This window comes from Bos javanicus, chromosome 4 (assembly GCF_032452875.1).
Source record: "Bos javanicus breed banteng chromosome 4, ARS-OSU_banteng_1.0, whole genome shotgun sequence".
NCBI lineage: Eukaryota > Metazoa > Chordata > Mammalia > Artiodactyla > Bovidae > Bos > Bos javanicus.
Window position 1 is genome coordinate 48,758,755 of NC_083871.1, and position 15,756 is coordinate 48,774,510.

At 40.7% G+C, this 15,756-nt stretch overlaps 1 protein-coding gene across 1 annotated transcript in view; it reads left to right on the forward strand.

Moving 5' to 3' along the window:
* The window catches only part of PRKAR2B (protein kinase cAMP-dependent type II regulatory subunit beta), a 102,566-nt gene that overhangs the window by 55,812 nt on the left and 30,998 nt on the right, over positions 1-15,756 (forward strand). Inside the window, exon 3 of the mRNA XM_061413978.1 lies at positions 8,275-8,327. Within this exon, the coding sequence (XP_061269962.1) occupies positions 8,275-8,327 (53 nt within the window). The remainder of the gene's footprint in view (positions 1-8,274; positions 8,328-15,756) is intronic.

Genomic DNA, 15,756 nt, shown 5'->3' on the forward strand with positions numbered 1-15,756 from the left:
GATTTCAATACGTCTTCTCTTACCTTATAAGCCCCTAAAAAGAAACAGGGATAGGAAGGCTGGGGTTCAGGGCCTTTACAAGGTAGGAGTGCACTTCCCTGTCTCTCTGGAAAGATCATGCTGCTTGTCCTGTGAAATGTGGTGTACATACCTTCTTGCATCACCTCCCGCATTTCAAAAACTATTTTTTTAAGTGAGTAAGTTCAGACTTCCTGTGGGTCGTTTTGTTTGAATGTGATTTGGGATCAAAACGTGAACTTCTGTTTTTGGACATGTTATCCAAATGCCTTTGCTTTGTGAATTACATGTTAAGATGATCAGTGATGTGTCACAGTGGATACGTACCAGATTGGGCAAAAATGTGACTCAAGAGGGGAGAGGGGTGTCCATGGCTTGTCATCATGCCTCCTCCTTTTACTTAGTTATAACTAGTATATCCCTATACCAGTGTGTCTCAGTCTTATTTTTATTATTGCCTCTGCCCCTACGTGTTTTTTAGTCTTTTTCCCCCTAACTGTCCCCTCCCTGAGATTTTAGTACAATATATATAGTGTGTATCTGGTTAAGTATTGTATGAATACCTATTCTTCATATGGAAAAAAGGGGGCTTCCCTGGTGGCTCAGTGATAAAAATCCACCTGTCAGTGCAGGAGACCCAGGTTTGATCCCTGGGGTTGGGAAGATCCTCTAGAGAAGGAAATGGCAACCCGCTCCAGTATTCTTGCCTGGGAAATCCCACAGACAGAGGAGCCTGGCGGGCTACAGTCCACAGGGTCACAGAAGAGGAGGACACTACTGAGCAACTAAACAACAATTGTATGTATATCGTGGTTTATATGGAAGAAAAGTAAAGTAAAAGTTGTTTTTTTTTTTTTGCCCCTTCCCCCAACTAATCTTGTTTGAAAATGCATGCCTTAAACTAGTATTTGTAAAAGGTACATTTTTTTTCCCTTTGTAGAAGCTCATTTCCACTTGAGTAAGCTAAGTTTAACCACGTTGCAATCAGAACTCTGTTGTCTAATACACCTGTGCTTTTATAATAGCTTTATTTTAAGCTGATTATCATTTAAATAAGTATGCTGAAATCTTAGTGCATTGAGAACATTGGGAAAGTAAATTTTACATATTTTGCAGAAGTCCATTATTTCCCTAGGTTTTAGACCTCTGAAGCACGCAGTCTTTCTCTGCAGGCCACATTTGCTTTTGATTCCTTCTGCAAATATTTATTGAGGCTGTACTGTGTGCAAGGCTCTGCGCCAGGTGCTGAGGCCCAGTGGCTCATGGAGCTGGGCCTGCTTCCTTTATTCTTTGTTGGCTTTTTCAGAACTCACAGGGTAAACTTGTCCAGGGCACAGTTGTTTTGACTACTGATTTTTATACATTCCCCAACAAAGTATAGTGGGCCCTTGGTGAAAACCCTGGGAGTTGGTGTAATCCTTTGTGCAATATAAACAAGGCAAAGATACTTGGTCCTGGCGCCTGGCACAGAGCTCCTAACACCCTGGGGATCTCCTGATTTCTTTGGTGTGCTCACCAGACTTTCTTGGTTGAGGGGCTCCTGGATAGCTTCAGAATGCGGGCTGGTCCCAGAAAGACCAAACTATGATTGGAAGCGTGGAACTCAGTCCAGCCTTGGAGTAGGGGAGAGGGACTGGAGACGGAGGTTAACCAAAGGCCCCTGGTTTAATCCATGGCCACTGGTTTAACCAAAGGCCACTGGTTTGTGCCCATGTAACAAAACCTCCATAGAAATCCCTAAATGACCAGCTGCAGAGAACTTGCAAACTGGGGAGCACAGCATGAGCTAGGAGGGTGGCATCCAGAGAGGGCATGGAGACTGCGCCCCTCCCACCATATCTCACCCTATACTTCTCATCCATTTGGCTATTCTTGAGTTGTATTCTTTATAATAAACCAGTAAGAGAAAGGCAAGTACTTCTTGAGTTCTATGAGTCATTCTACTGAATTATCAAACTAGAGGAGGGTGTTGTGGAAACCCTCAGTTTATAGTCGGTTGGTCAGAAGTATGGTAGCCTGGGAATTGTGATTGATGCCTAAGGTGGGGGCAGTCTTGTGGGACTACTGCTTCAACTCTTGGGATATAATGCTAACTTTGGGTAGGTAGTGTCAGAATTGAAGTGAGTTTTTGGACACCCTATTGGAAATGATGTTGAAAAAGACAACGTGCTTTTAAATATAGGAAAAAGAAACCTTTGGCCCTTGTCTGTCACACTGTGTGTGTGTGTGTGTGTGTAGTGCATGAAAAGATCGAGAGCCAAGTCCCACAAGATGCCAACCCAATATATAGTTTTCACTTTTCTGTCCTGAAAACCCTGACATTTGTCTGGCTATTGCCAGTGCACATTATACTGTCTGCAATGTGGGAAACTACTTAAATTCTTGGAGCATCCTAGATTATTAATGCATTATCCAAATACATATATACACAACATGGTAGAAAAACTCAACGCAGGGTTCACATAAAGAAGAAGGCTCTTTTCCTCGTAACTGTGTAATTGCCAAACAGAATAGCGTATATAGTTTCAGGCTCAATTTCAGATTCCCCGGGAGGGATGGGGTACACTTGAGAAAAAAATTCAAGGCAGCTCAGGTTATCTGGAGGCTTGGGCTTCAGGGTCTATCCAGATAGAGAGTCTTTCATTCATTCATTCCTTGTATAGATATTCACTAAGCTCCTAACCTCTGTGCCAGGTCCTTTGGTGAACAAGATGGAAGGTCCTCATTTTCACTCATCCTCTCTGTTCCCATTTTTTGGGACAAATAGTATACAAAGAACAACTTTTTATTCATTCGTTCTATGTATTTTTGTTTGAGAGTCTATAATACAGGTAGATTATTGGGTGATATTTAAAAGAGACATCATCTCTGCCCTCGAGGACCTTCAAGCTTGTTTGTTCATCAGTCATTCTTTCAAAAAAATGGGCATTGAGCCAGTCACTGTGCCAGGTCAGTGCTTTTTGTGGTTGTTTAGTTACTAAGTTGTGTCTGACTCTTTTGCAACCCCATGGACTGTAACCCGCCGGGCTCCTGTGTCTGTGGGATTTCCCAGGCAAGAATACTGGAATGGGTTGCCATTTCCTTCTCCAGGGGTTCTTCCCAACCCAGGGATTGAACCTGCGTCTCCTGCATTGCAGGTAGATTCTTTAGCACTAAGCCACTGGTCAGTACTAGGGACATATAGAAATGAACATAGTTTCCGAAGGGCCACAGTTCTGCCTGGGCGGGGCACAGGTGGTAACCTGTTTGTTAAAGTGTCGGACACGACTGAGCGACTTCACGTTCACTTTTCACTTTGATGCATTGGAGAAGGAAATGGCAACCCACTCCAGTGTTCTTGCCTGGAGAATCCCAGGGACAGGGGAGCCTGGTGGGCTGCCATCTATGGGGTCATACAGAGTCGGACACGACTGAAGCGACTTAGCAGCAGCAGCAGCAGTAGGTGATGGTAATGGACTCTGTCCACACTGCAAAGGGAACACAACAGTGGGGTGTCCTAAGTTAGCCCTGTCTAAGCGAGAAGTCAATGTTTGACTCTTGATCTCACTTTATTTTTTTGGCTTAAACCACAGAAATGTATTTTCTCACAGTTCTGGAGGGTAGAAAGCTAAGAGCAACGTGTCAGCATATTTAGTTTCTCATAAGGCTTCTCTCCTTGGTTCGCAGCAGACCACCTTCTCACTGTGCTGTCGCCTGGTCCTTCCTCCACCAGTGTGCATCCTTGGTGTGTCTCTGTGACCAGAATTCCTCTTATTATAAAAACACCAGTCAGATTGGATTAGGGCCCAATCTAATTGTTTGATTTTAAGTTAATCACCCCTTTAAAGGCTCTGCCTCCAAATACTGTCACATTTTGAGACATTAGGGCTTAGGGCTTCAATATATAAAACTTGGAGGGACAAAATTCAGCTTGTAAAAACCAGATTGTAAATATTTTAGGCTTATAGGCTATAAAATCTCTCTTGGAACTCAAAACTCTGCCATTGATCTGATTTTTCAGCTGGGGCTGAAGAGAAGGGATGGCTTGGAAAGGAGGACGTGGGGGAAATTCCAATCAGAAGAGACTGTGTAAGTGAAAGTAAGGAGGTATGAGGGCCCCATGGCAGTATAGGAGGTGCAGTAGATGAGTTTTAATATAGTGAAACTACCGCACTTTAGTGCCAGAGCTAAACCTTGTAATATTGGAACAACAAATGATTCAATGGAATGAATAGTCCAGAAAGAAACAAACAAATATGTGATAAGGTAGGTTTCACAAATCAGAAGGGTATTAAGTAATAATACTGAAGCAATTGATAAATTATTTAGAAAGAGAATAGATCCTTAATACTAGTGACGATTTTTAGTCAGCATTTAGGGGCTTGAAACTTAGAAATTAGAGGATTAAGATTTCTTTCTGTGAATTAAAACTGAAGATCAACATGAATGGGTTAAGGTGCTATATATAACAGGTTACCTTGAAGGACATGATATCTTACAATATCACCTCACTAAACATACAGACACCATTAGAATGGTTGACTCTGTGGTCCCCACACTCCCAAGAGCCTCAACTTAGGTTTAAGGTTCTGCTCTTGTCCTCTTAAATTTCTTAATTTATGAAAATGGGTCTGTATTTCCACTGTGCACTGAGCCCTCCAAGTTATATATCAGTCCTGCCTGTGAGGTTGGTCAGACAGGGAAAAAGAAAATACAGAGCCAAGCTTTAGAGGTAGATGTTATCCTGCTTTTAAGAAAGTTGTGGCAACACAATTCTAGAGTCTGGGCCACATTTGCAGGACTGTGTGTGTTGCATGTGTACGTCTTGGGCTGTCCCACTTCAGTTTAGTAGCTCAGTCGTGTCCAACTCTTTGCGACCCATGAACCGCAGTACACCAGGCCTCCCTGTCCATCACCAACTCCCGGAGTCCACCCAAACCCATGTCCATTGAGTCGATGATGCCATCCAACCATCTCATCCTCTGTCGTCCCCTTCTTCTCCTGCCCTCAGTCTTTCCCAGCATCAGGGTCTTTTCAAATGAGTCAGCTCTTCACATCAGGTGGCCAAAGTATTGGAGTTTCAGCCTCAGCATCAGTCGTTCCAATGAACACGCAGGACTGATCTCCTCTAGGATGGACTGGTTAGATCTCCTTGCAGTCCAAGGGACTCTTAAGAGTCTTCTCCAACACCACAGTTCAAAAGCATTAATTCTTCAGCACTCAACTTTCTTTATAGTCCAACTCTCACATATATACATGACCACGGGAAAAACCATAGCCTTGACTAGATGGACCTTTACTGGCAAAGTAATGTCTCTGCTTTTTAATATGCTGTCTAGGTTGGTTATAACGTTCTTTCCAAGGAGTAAGCGTCTTTTAATTTCATGGCTGCAATCACCATCTGCAGTGATTTTGGAGCCCAGAAAAATAAAGTCAGCCACTGTTTCCACATCTATCTGCCAGGAAGCCATGGGACTGGATGCCATGATCTTAGTTTTCTGAATGTTGAGCTTTAAGCCAACTTTTTCACTCTCCTCTTTCACTTTCATCTACATAAGGCTGTCCCAGACTGATGCATTAAATAGTTTATTTGACAGACTCTCTCCTCTTCCCATCTCCTCACCAAGGAAGCCTTTAATTGTGATTTGGCTTCTGTGGTCTTCCTGCAGGGAGAGAGCTGGCTGGTTATGGTGACGCCGTAATAATTCAGGAAGTTAGTTACTAAGCTGGCATCCTGGTGATATTCATCAGTGAGGTTCTTTAATGGGTGCCTGTCCCTGTAAGAAGGCCTCCTTCTTTTAGATTTCTGAGACAGAAGGCTGAGGTCCAGGCATTGTGTTGGTGAATTCACCGAAGCCAGCAAGGGCAGAACAGTGGTTAAGAGCAAGGCATTTCCATAAAAAGGAATGAAGTTCCAGGACCTGCTACAGTAAATTAATAATGTAATATACCAAAAACATTGAGTGTACACTTTACATGGGTGAATTGTATGGCATGTGAATTATATCTCAATAAAGCTGCTTTTTAAAACATTAAAAAAGAAGAAGAACGAGGCGTTTGGAGTGAGCCAGACAGCCCTGGGATCAAGTCATGTGGTTGTACCACATTGTGTGATCTTGGCCAAGATATATAACTGTGCCCAGTTCTTTCATCTCCCAAGTGGTGATATGACACCTAGGGTTGTTGTGAGACTGAAGGAGAAAATATAAACCTGGTCAAGGCTTCTCAACCTCAGCAGCTGTTGACATTTTGGATCAGATCATTCTTTGTTGGAAGGGGGGAGGAGGAAGAGCTGTCCTGTGCATGATGTGGTGTCTCCTAGCTTCCCCCAGCAGCTTAACCCCCTATAGATGTAACAGCCAAAATGTCTCCAGATGTTGCTTAGACGTCATGCTGGGGGACAGAATAGGCCCTGGTTAAGAATCACTCACTGGCTAAGGTGTGTAGAACAATGCCTGTAAAAAGAAAGCTACTGGCAGATTTCATAATAATATTGACAATCCTTGGACTAAAGATGACAGTGCTTCTGAGGCCCCTGGAAAGATATTTGTCCACCTTTCATCTGTCCTCTGCTCTTTAAATTTCTATGTCCATGCCAGAATCAAGTCCACATGGATTAAAGTGTGTGTGCTAGGTCTCTTCAGTTATGTCTGGCTCCTTGAGACCCTATGGACTGTAGCCTGCCAGGCTTCTCTGTCCACGGGATTCTCCAGGCAAGAATACTGGAGTGGGTTCCCATCCCCTCCTCTAGGGGATCTTCCTGACCTAGGGATTGAATACGTGAGTTTTAGTATCTTCAGCATTGACAGGTGGGTTTTTTACCACTAGCACCACCTGAATTAAAGGATAAATGTAAAACAGTCTCCTTTTATGAACTGAAAGAAGAGAAGTTACAGATCTGTAAATTTGCAAATAAAAAAGATTTGCAAATACCAAACTCAGAAGCAGTGGTACTTTTGTGATGTTTAACATCGGGTTTAAATCATATTGGGGGATTTTTTTTCTTGATGTCATTACATTAAAAACAAAAAACATGAGTAATTGGTTTAAAACAAACAAAAAAAAAAGATCTAGTAATTATAGTTAAAAAGCAAACAGGAGGGAATTTCCTGCCGTCCAGTAGTTAGGACTCCATGCTTTCACTGCCTTGGTCTGAGTTTAATCCATAGTCTGGGAACTAAGATCCTGCAAGCACATAGCATGGCCAAAGAAAAAAAGAAGATTGGATGAAATGATTATAAGAGATATGTCAAACTGGTATTGAGAAACTGGCGTAAATCAAAAAGAAAATAAAATACAGAAATAAATGTCTCAGGCATAGGGACAAAAGAGGATATACAGTCAGCTTACAAACATTTGAAAATTGTTCAAATTCAATAATACTTAAAAATTTAAATCTTTTTTTCATTAAAATTGGCAATAATATCTAACTCTGTGGTACCATTTAGGGGAATCTCCTCACACATTCCTTATAGAACACTGGATGGGTATAATCTCCCTGCAAAGAAGTGTCGTGATAAATATGCCTTAAAAGTTGTCATGCCTTTTAGCCCCCAAAATAACATTTGGGAATAATTCCACAACATAATCTGAAATGTAGACAAATATTTGTGCATTAAGATATTTACTGCAAGGTTGTTTCAATAGAAGCCAGTTTTATGTCTAGCGTTAGGGGAGTAGTAAATTGGAGCTTATGATAAATAATTAGCAGTCTTTAAAAAATATTTATAAAATGTTTCCAATGGCATGCAGAATTCTTACAGTGTTAAATGAAAAAGCAAGTTTTAAAATGTTGAATGCAGTATGAACTCAGCTCAGAATAAAGACTGGAAAGGAATATGCAAAATATTAATAGTATTTATTCCTGGAAGATTGAATTATGGATGATTTATGCAAGTTACTCATAATTGCATGATTAAATTGACCATTTCAAAGCAGACTTAGAATTTGTGTGTGCCTGTTCTTTCCAGTAATTTTTGATCTTAACCATTTCTCTAGCTTGGAAATGAAGGTGAAAGAGGTTAGCTATGTTTCTCTGAGTAAAAGAAAGAAAAGAAGTTATCAGTACCTAAAAGGGCAGGTTTATATTTTAGTAAATTCCATATAAATTGCAATAGCAGACTGGCTTTGCGGGGTAGACTACTTGCCCTGGATGAGGTAGATTCATGCTTTTTTACACCACAGCATTTGTTTTGTTCATTAATTTTTAAAGATATATTTATTGTAGCATGTTTCTTGGTGAAAGAATCTTTAAAATTTCCATGTTTATCTTTGCAGTATGTGCAGAAGCTTATAATCCTGATGAAGAAGAAGATGATGCTGAATCCAGGGTATGTAACTTACTGAATACATTAATTTTACATTATACTCTTGTCTTGGATACGGAAAATAGTAATAGAAAAGATGTTAACAGGCTTATAGATTAACAGAAAGCATAATGGAATTATTTTGACTGTTTCTTTTCGTAGTCTTCTCTCTGATAGCTTACTGCTTCATGTTCTGTGTAGTTACTTTGATCCAAAGTATCTCTCTCTTTGGATAAAAGGAAAGATGGACATAATAACTCACTGAAGTTGTGCTTTTATTTCTCTTGCAAAAATATAGCCTGTGATGAAAAATGTTTTTAGCTATCTTTCCCAAAGTGATAATATTATTTTTCTTAGACAATTAATTATTTCTAGCAAAGAAAAATACTGGGAAAAGACTTTTGCTCCTACTAATTTATCATAACAGATGCTTACTCTGAAACAACAACAGACACAATAAAATTACATCTAAAATGTCAGTATAGAAGTTATTATTTTTTAAAATCTGTGTATCTGATTGTTTGCTCAGAAACTGATTTGGGGGACCTAATGTTTTTGTAAGAATTTGTCCGGTTTGAAACACTTTTTAAGCTGTGTCCTTTTGCTCCATTCTCCTATTACTTATTTAGTAGAAAGTAAACTAAATAGGAGATTACTGAGCCTGGAAATGGAAAGTAATCATTTGTTTATTTATTTTTGAGTACATTGCAAAAGTTTCTTTTTTTTTCATTTGGTAAAAAATGAAAAGAAAATCTATTTCTGTAGCTCTGAAAAATACTTCAATAAGATTGAGTTTTATAGAAAAGCAGAATACTGGGTCCCTAAGTCATTACATCATTAAGCTCCCTGAAATGTAAATAAAATCCAGTGGTAGAAAGATCAGGAACCTTAAATGACACAGAAGATTTTGAAGGAAATCCCATTTCACAATTGTCCATGATGGGGACAGTACCAGACTTGCAGTATTCACTTCTGAGAACCAAAACTTACATATTTTTATAAAGTCCATAAATTCCAGTCTGAAAATTATGTTGCCTTAGGGTCAAGGTATCATCACTAATGTTTAATGTGCTATAACCACTATAATGTGGTCCAAACAACCCTCCCCTATCCTACACTTTATTTATGTATTTCAACGAAATAATAATAGGTTACTTTGAAGACAGCTTTTTGTGTGTGTGTGTCTGTGTATATGTGCTCAGTCATGTCCGACTCTTTGCAACCCCATGGACTGTAGCCCTCCAGACTCCTCTTTCCATGCAATTTTCCAGGCAAGAGTGCTGAAGTGGGTTGCCGTTTCCTACTCCAATCATTCTTTGTATTTGTGTATAAATGTATGTGATAAAGCTTAGTAATTGAGACGTTTGATGAGCTGGTTTGACTTAGTAAAAATTTAAATTAAAAAGAACATTTAAAAATATAGTTTGAAAGCAATATATGGTATCTCATAGACCTGACAGCTGTTAGCTACCCATTTGGTCCATGCCATAGGTAAAGTGGTTTGACTAGATCACTCCAACTAATTGCTGGCAGTCTTGTTGGGAGGGCTATACCAGATAAGAATCATTTGGCTGGGGGAAAGAAACCCCTAATCACATTGAGATTAAAAAACAAAAACAAAAACATTGGGGAATTATTGGACATGTGCTTGGAGATCTTACAGAATTCCTGAAAGAGTTAAAGAAAACACCAGGCTGTGGCTAGCAGGCAGGAGTCAGCCCCCTCTGGGGTCCTTTCACAGCAACGGTGTAGCACTTAGAGTGTCAACACTGAAAGGGACTCAGCTGCCACTAACTCTTATGTCTCTCTCAGTTCACAATCCTAGTTTCCTTTGGAGAGTTTTCACAGACCTGACCTTGGGGTTGGGGACCAGGCCAAGGAGTATAGACTTAACTGTGGGGCCTCACTTAAAATGAGGGTATCCTGCAATCCCACTCCTGGGCATATATCCAGAGAAAACTTTCATTCAAAAAGATGCATGTACCCTGGTGCTCATAGCAGCACCATTTGTATAATAGCCAGAACTTGGAAACAACCTAAATGTCCATCAACAGGTGAATGGATAAAGATGTGGCAAATATATACAATGGATACTGCTGCTGCTGCTGCTAAGTCGCTTCAGTCGTGTCCAACTCTGTGCGACCTCATAGATGGCAGCCCACCAGGCTCCCCCGTCCCTGGGATTCTCCAGGCAAGAATGCTGAAGTGGGTTGCCATTTCCTTCTCCAGTGCATGAAAGTGAAAAGTGAAAGTGAAGTCTCTCAGTCGTGTCCGACTCTTAGCAACCCCATGGACTGCAGCCTACCAGGCTCCTCCATCCATGGGATTTTCCAGGCAAGAGTACTGGAGTGGGGTGCCATTGCCTTCTCCACAATGGATACTACTCAGCCACAAAAAAGAATGAAGCAGTGCCATCTGTAGCAACATAGATAAACCTAGAAATTGCTATACTGAGTAAGACAAAGACAGATATCATATGACATCACTTGTATGTGAAATCTTAAAAAATTGTATAAATCAACTTATTTACAAAACAAAAATAGATTTGTAGACATAGAAAACAAATTTATGGTTACTGTAGTAGATAGCAGGAGTTGGGGGAGAGAGAAATTAGGTGTTTGGGATTAACATATACACACTACTATATATATATATTTATAAAATAGGTAAAGAACAATGACCAACATAGCACAGTGAGCTATATTCAGTATTTATAATAACCTATAATGGAAAAGAATCTGAAAAACATATATATACATATATATAAAACAATTGCTTTATATCTGAAACCAACACAACTTTGTAGATTAACTATAATTTTTTGAAAGGTACATAAATAGATAGATAAGGGCAGTTCCTGGTGAAGGAGGCATCTTTGTGGGTTGGACATTCAACCCAAGTTGTGCCTGTGACACCCTTCGATGTTACTTTAGTAGATTTTTGGTAATTAATTAATTATTAATCATTATAATAAAGTGTCAGGGTTTTCATTAAGTTGACTCTTCTCTAAACATGTTGCTAAAAACTACAATTTTTTTGTCTAGCTGGGAGGGATTGGGGGCAAGAGGAGAAAGGGACGACAGGGGATGAGATGGCTGGATGGCATCACCGACTCGATGGATGTGAGTCTGAGTGAACTCCGGGAGTTGGTGATGGACAGGGAGGCCTGCCGTGCTGCGATTCATGGGGTCGCAAAGAGTCGGACACAACTGAGTGACTAATCTGATCTGATCTGAATAGATACTATAAGGCAGTTTGTACCGTAGCCTTTAGAAATGATTATTACAGATTTCAAAATTAATTGGCTTTAGAAAATGTCCATAAGGAAAACATACAGTGCATTTTGATAAATTAACTTTTCATTTGGACATTTTGTCTTATTTCAAAGAGTCTGTTTTTTTATTGGGCTTCCCTGGTGGGTCAATGGTAAAAAAAAAAATCTGCCTGCCAAGCAGGAGACACAAGTTTGATCCCTGTGTCTGAGAGATCCCCCGAAGAAGGAAATGGCAACCCACTTCAGTATTCTTACCTAGAGAATCCCATGGACGGAGGAGCCTGGCAGGCTACAGTCTGTAGGGTCATGAAGAGTCAGATACAACTTAGTGACTAAGCAACAACAACAATCTGTAATCTCAGAGCTGTAAATAGATATTTAATTTTTTATAAAATAATACATATTCAAAGAAAATTTAAGTACTTAAGATTGACTTTGGAAAATAACAAATTAGATTTTACTTGGAATACCTTTAATAAATGAAAATGTAAGGGTTATGTACATCTAGCATGTAGAAATGGGCAGAAAAGAGCTAGTAAATTTAACAGTGGAGTGTTTCTTCATTTTGTACTCCATGAAAGGTTTTGGGACTGCTTTCTGCATATCTGGTCGAATGCTAAGTATACAGTGGTGAACATGATGGACAAGTCCTTGCCGTCTTGGAGCTCAGAGTCTAATAACAGAAGCTAACAGAAAGCTAGCAAATTAGCAGTCACAAAATATGAACTGTTGAAAGGACAGTGTGATAGGGTGTAGGAATTAAAACCAAACCCCCATATCAACTAGATCCCTAATGAAACAGAATAGTGGGAGAAGGGCTCCTTGAAGTGAGACCAGAGGATGAATGTGGAGAGAATCTTGCCAAAAGTCTGGGAGTGCATTTTGGGTTGACCCATGCCCGTCAGAGTGGGAAGAGTTGGAGGCTCTGAGTGGGGGCTGGTGTGGCTGGAGCTGAGTGGCTGAGGGGAAGGCGGAGGAGGAGGTGGGAATGTGATGGCCTCTACCGAGGGTTTACTCTGGAGAATGGGGTGTTCTGATTTAAACTTTTAAAAGATTACTTTCAGCTCTGTGTGGAGAACATATTGGACAGATATGAAAACATCTTGTACAGACTTCCCTTGCTTAACAAAATAGATACCCAGTGTTTTCTTTAAAGAAAATGTGTCAGTCAGTCTTACTGTTTCTTCTATTTTTTTTAAATTGAAAGGCAACAGAGGTTTATAGCAGTAGTTGACAGACTTTCCCTGTAAAGTTTTTTTCCCTGGGAATTCTATTTTCAAATAATCAATACTTCATGCTTTGGGGGCCATTTGGTTTCTGTCACAACTCTTCAGCTCTGCTGTTACAGCTTAAAAGCAGCCATAGACAATACATAAATAAACACGTGTGGCTGTGACCCATGAAACTTTACTTGTGGACGTTTGAATTTCTTATACTTTTCATATGTTGGGAAACATTCTTTTGGTTATCCTCCCACAGTCATTAAAAAAATCATTTTCAGTGTAGGGATCCTACAGAAAGAAATTTGGCCTTCAGGCAATGGTGTGCTGACCTTGGCTTATAGTAAGAACTCTGTGGCTAGCCTGCCTGGGGTGAATCCCAGCGCTACAACTTCTCAACTGTGTCACATTGAAGAAGTTGCCTGGGCAAGTTGATTTTCTTACGTTTTTCCTTTTAAGAGGTCATGCAGTGTTTGTCTTTCTCTGTCTGACTTATTTCACTGAGCAGTCACCTGCTTCGTGGGGCCTGTTACTAGGATGCGTGTGCGTGTGTGCTCAGTTGAATCCAGCGGAATGTGACCCTATGGACTGTAGCCTGCCAGGCTCCTCTGTCCATGGAATTTTCCAGGCAATAATACTGGAGTGGGTTGCCATTTCCTACTCCAGGGAATCTTCCCGACCCAGGTATTAAACCCATGTCTCTTGGGTCTCCTGCGTTGGCAGGCAGATTCTTTACCACTGTGCCATCTACACTCCCTATTACTAGACTAAAACTGGTATTTGTGAAGCCCTTAAAACAGTGCCTGGCACATGGTAAATGCCACATCAATATTTGTTTGAACAAAAAGATTTTTATCTTGAAATCAGAAATAAATAATAAAAAACAAAATTGCCCCTAGTAGAAATCACGCTTGGGCACACTGCAGAAGACCTTAATTGTCCAGATGCAGATCTCAGATGTCGGATCCCACCAAATCCAGCTGAAGGAAATGAGTCTGTAAGAGGAGGAGAGCATCTGAACAGTTGGTACAGGGCAGGGAGGGCAGAGCTTCAAAGATTCACCTGATTTCTGAGTGTTTGCATTTCAGGATGCAGAGCAGGAATTTTAATGGCAGAGGTTGAGGGTGAGGGGCGACTATGGTAGATAAAAGACCCTGACGAGTGATGGCAGGCAGAAGGAAGAGAGGGGAATAAAGAAAGCAGGGAGGAGAGAGGTACGCAGTAGCAGTGGTAGCAGGATGGAGAAACAAAATTTGGAACTGTGCATTCATAACGGGAAGTAGCAGGAGAGTGACAGAGAAGACGATGACGGGTTTTTCTGTGAGGTGTTCATACAAAGTGAATGGGTTGGGGGAGAAAGACTTAAATTGATGACAGAAGTAAATCAGGTGCAATATGGTGTTGAAAATGATTAAAGAAGACAGTTTAGGTGATATAAATTTTATTTAATCCTGCATGAAGCAGGCAGTCTCCATCCCCAAGGGTCCAGAGAACTGCAAAATGGGGTGGAGGGCAGGAAGCTTTTAGAGGATAAAGAATAAGGAACAAGGAAGAGAAAAACAGAAAGTGAACGAGGAACAAGGAAGTGAGCAGAGAGCCCAGATTTGGCTCGGCCTTTGGGGATCGGCTGACTGGATACACTGTACTGCTGGCGAAGGGGAGCATTTCTGGACGTGGGAGTGATCTCGGCTCTGCTTTGCTGATGTGGCACCCTGGGCAGGGGTGGCTCCACTTTGGGCTCAGAAAATTATTTTCAACATCTGTGACATGATATCCCCAACCTTTTCTTTCTGAGGAGAGAGTTTCTCAGTAGGCAAACACTTAATGATCACCTCAGTTTGAAGTTCCAGATGGTTTTTGTGAAGTGAGAAATAACGTTTTGTTTTATTTTGTTTGATTGTGTTAAAATCATCCTTATTTGACGTAGGCAGATATGAATTTTGGTTGGCATGATTTAGTTCATATCCAAATTTTTAAAGTTTCTTAAATAGCAGTGAGTTCTTAGGCAGCAGGATCTGCTTTTTCTAGGTCCACATGCCATAACAGAATCTAGTTTGATGTGAATATTGGCTAGCTAGGAAACACTAGTTTGCATATCCCTTACCCTTTTAAAGAAAACTCTGCAACAGCTTCCTTCTCTCACTGGCTAATAGTATGTGAACAGTACACATATAAATAGTACACATATGCTGTACATTTCCTCAGTTCTTCTTGGGCCTCTGGCTTTTAGCCGTCAGAGATGGGTTTGAAATGCTGGTTTTAATCTCCCATTGTGAGTTTTGATGTAGTCATGGACACAAAGCTCAGCACCGGCCGGCCCTGGTGGTTCTGATGGTGGGGCCCCTACCCATCATCATGTCCTCCGGTCACTGTGTGTGTGACGTTAGAGTAGGAAAAGGTGATGTGTGGGTCTCCACTTGGTGTCTTCTGCTTTTAGGATCATCTCTTGCCTCGTTACCCCATTTTATAGTTATACGGTACCCATGTTCACAAAAGAACGGGCCTTTGGGTCCAAGTCAGTTGAGCCTTCTGGTGGTCAGAAGGGACTCCAAAGAACTGGCCAGCTCCCTTACTGAGGGCATACTTTTGGCCTTCACCCTCCAGGTTGAAAGTGAGCACCTCGGGCAGTGGTCTTCTTTGAGCTCATTCTCAAATCAGCGCACCAGAAGTGTTAGATTCATTTTCCCTCAAATCCCTAGTCTCCTGATGTGACAGTACATGATTGCTTGGTCCCTGTGGAAAATCACTCCCTGTGGGCCTGGTTACATGTGTTATGCATAAAATGTATTTAATATCTAATATACAGGTAAGAATTTACTCACATCTAGAGATTTTATCAAGTTTTGAAGAAAGGGGCTACATTCTGAAAGAGTATTAAGTTTAGTGGTAAAAAGTATGAAACAGTATTAAAGAATATTAAGAGTATTAGACAGCATAAGGGCTTTCCAGATGGTGCTCG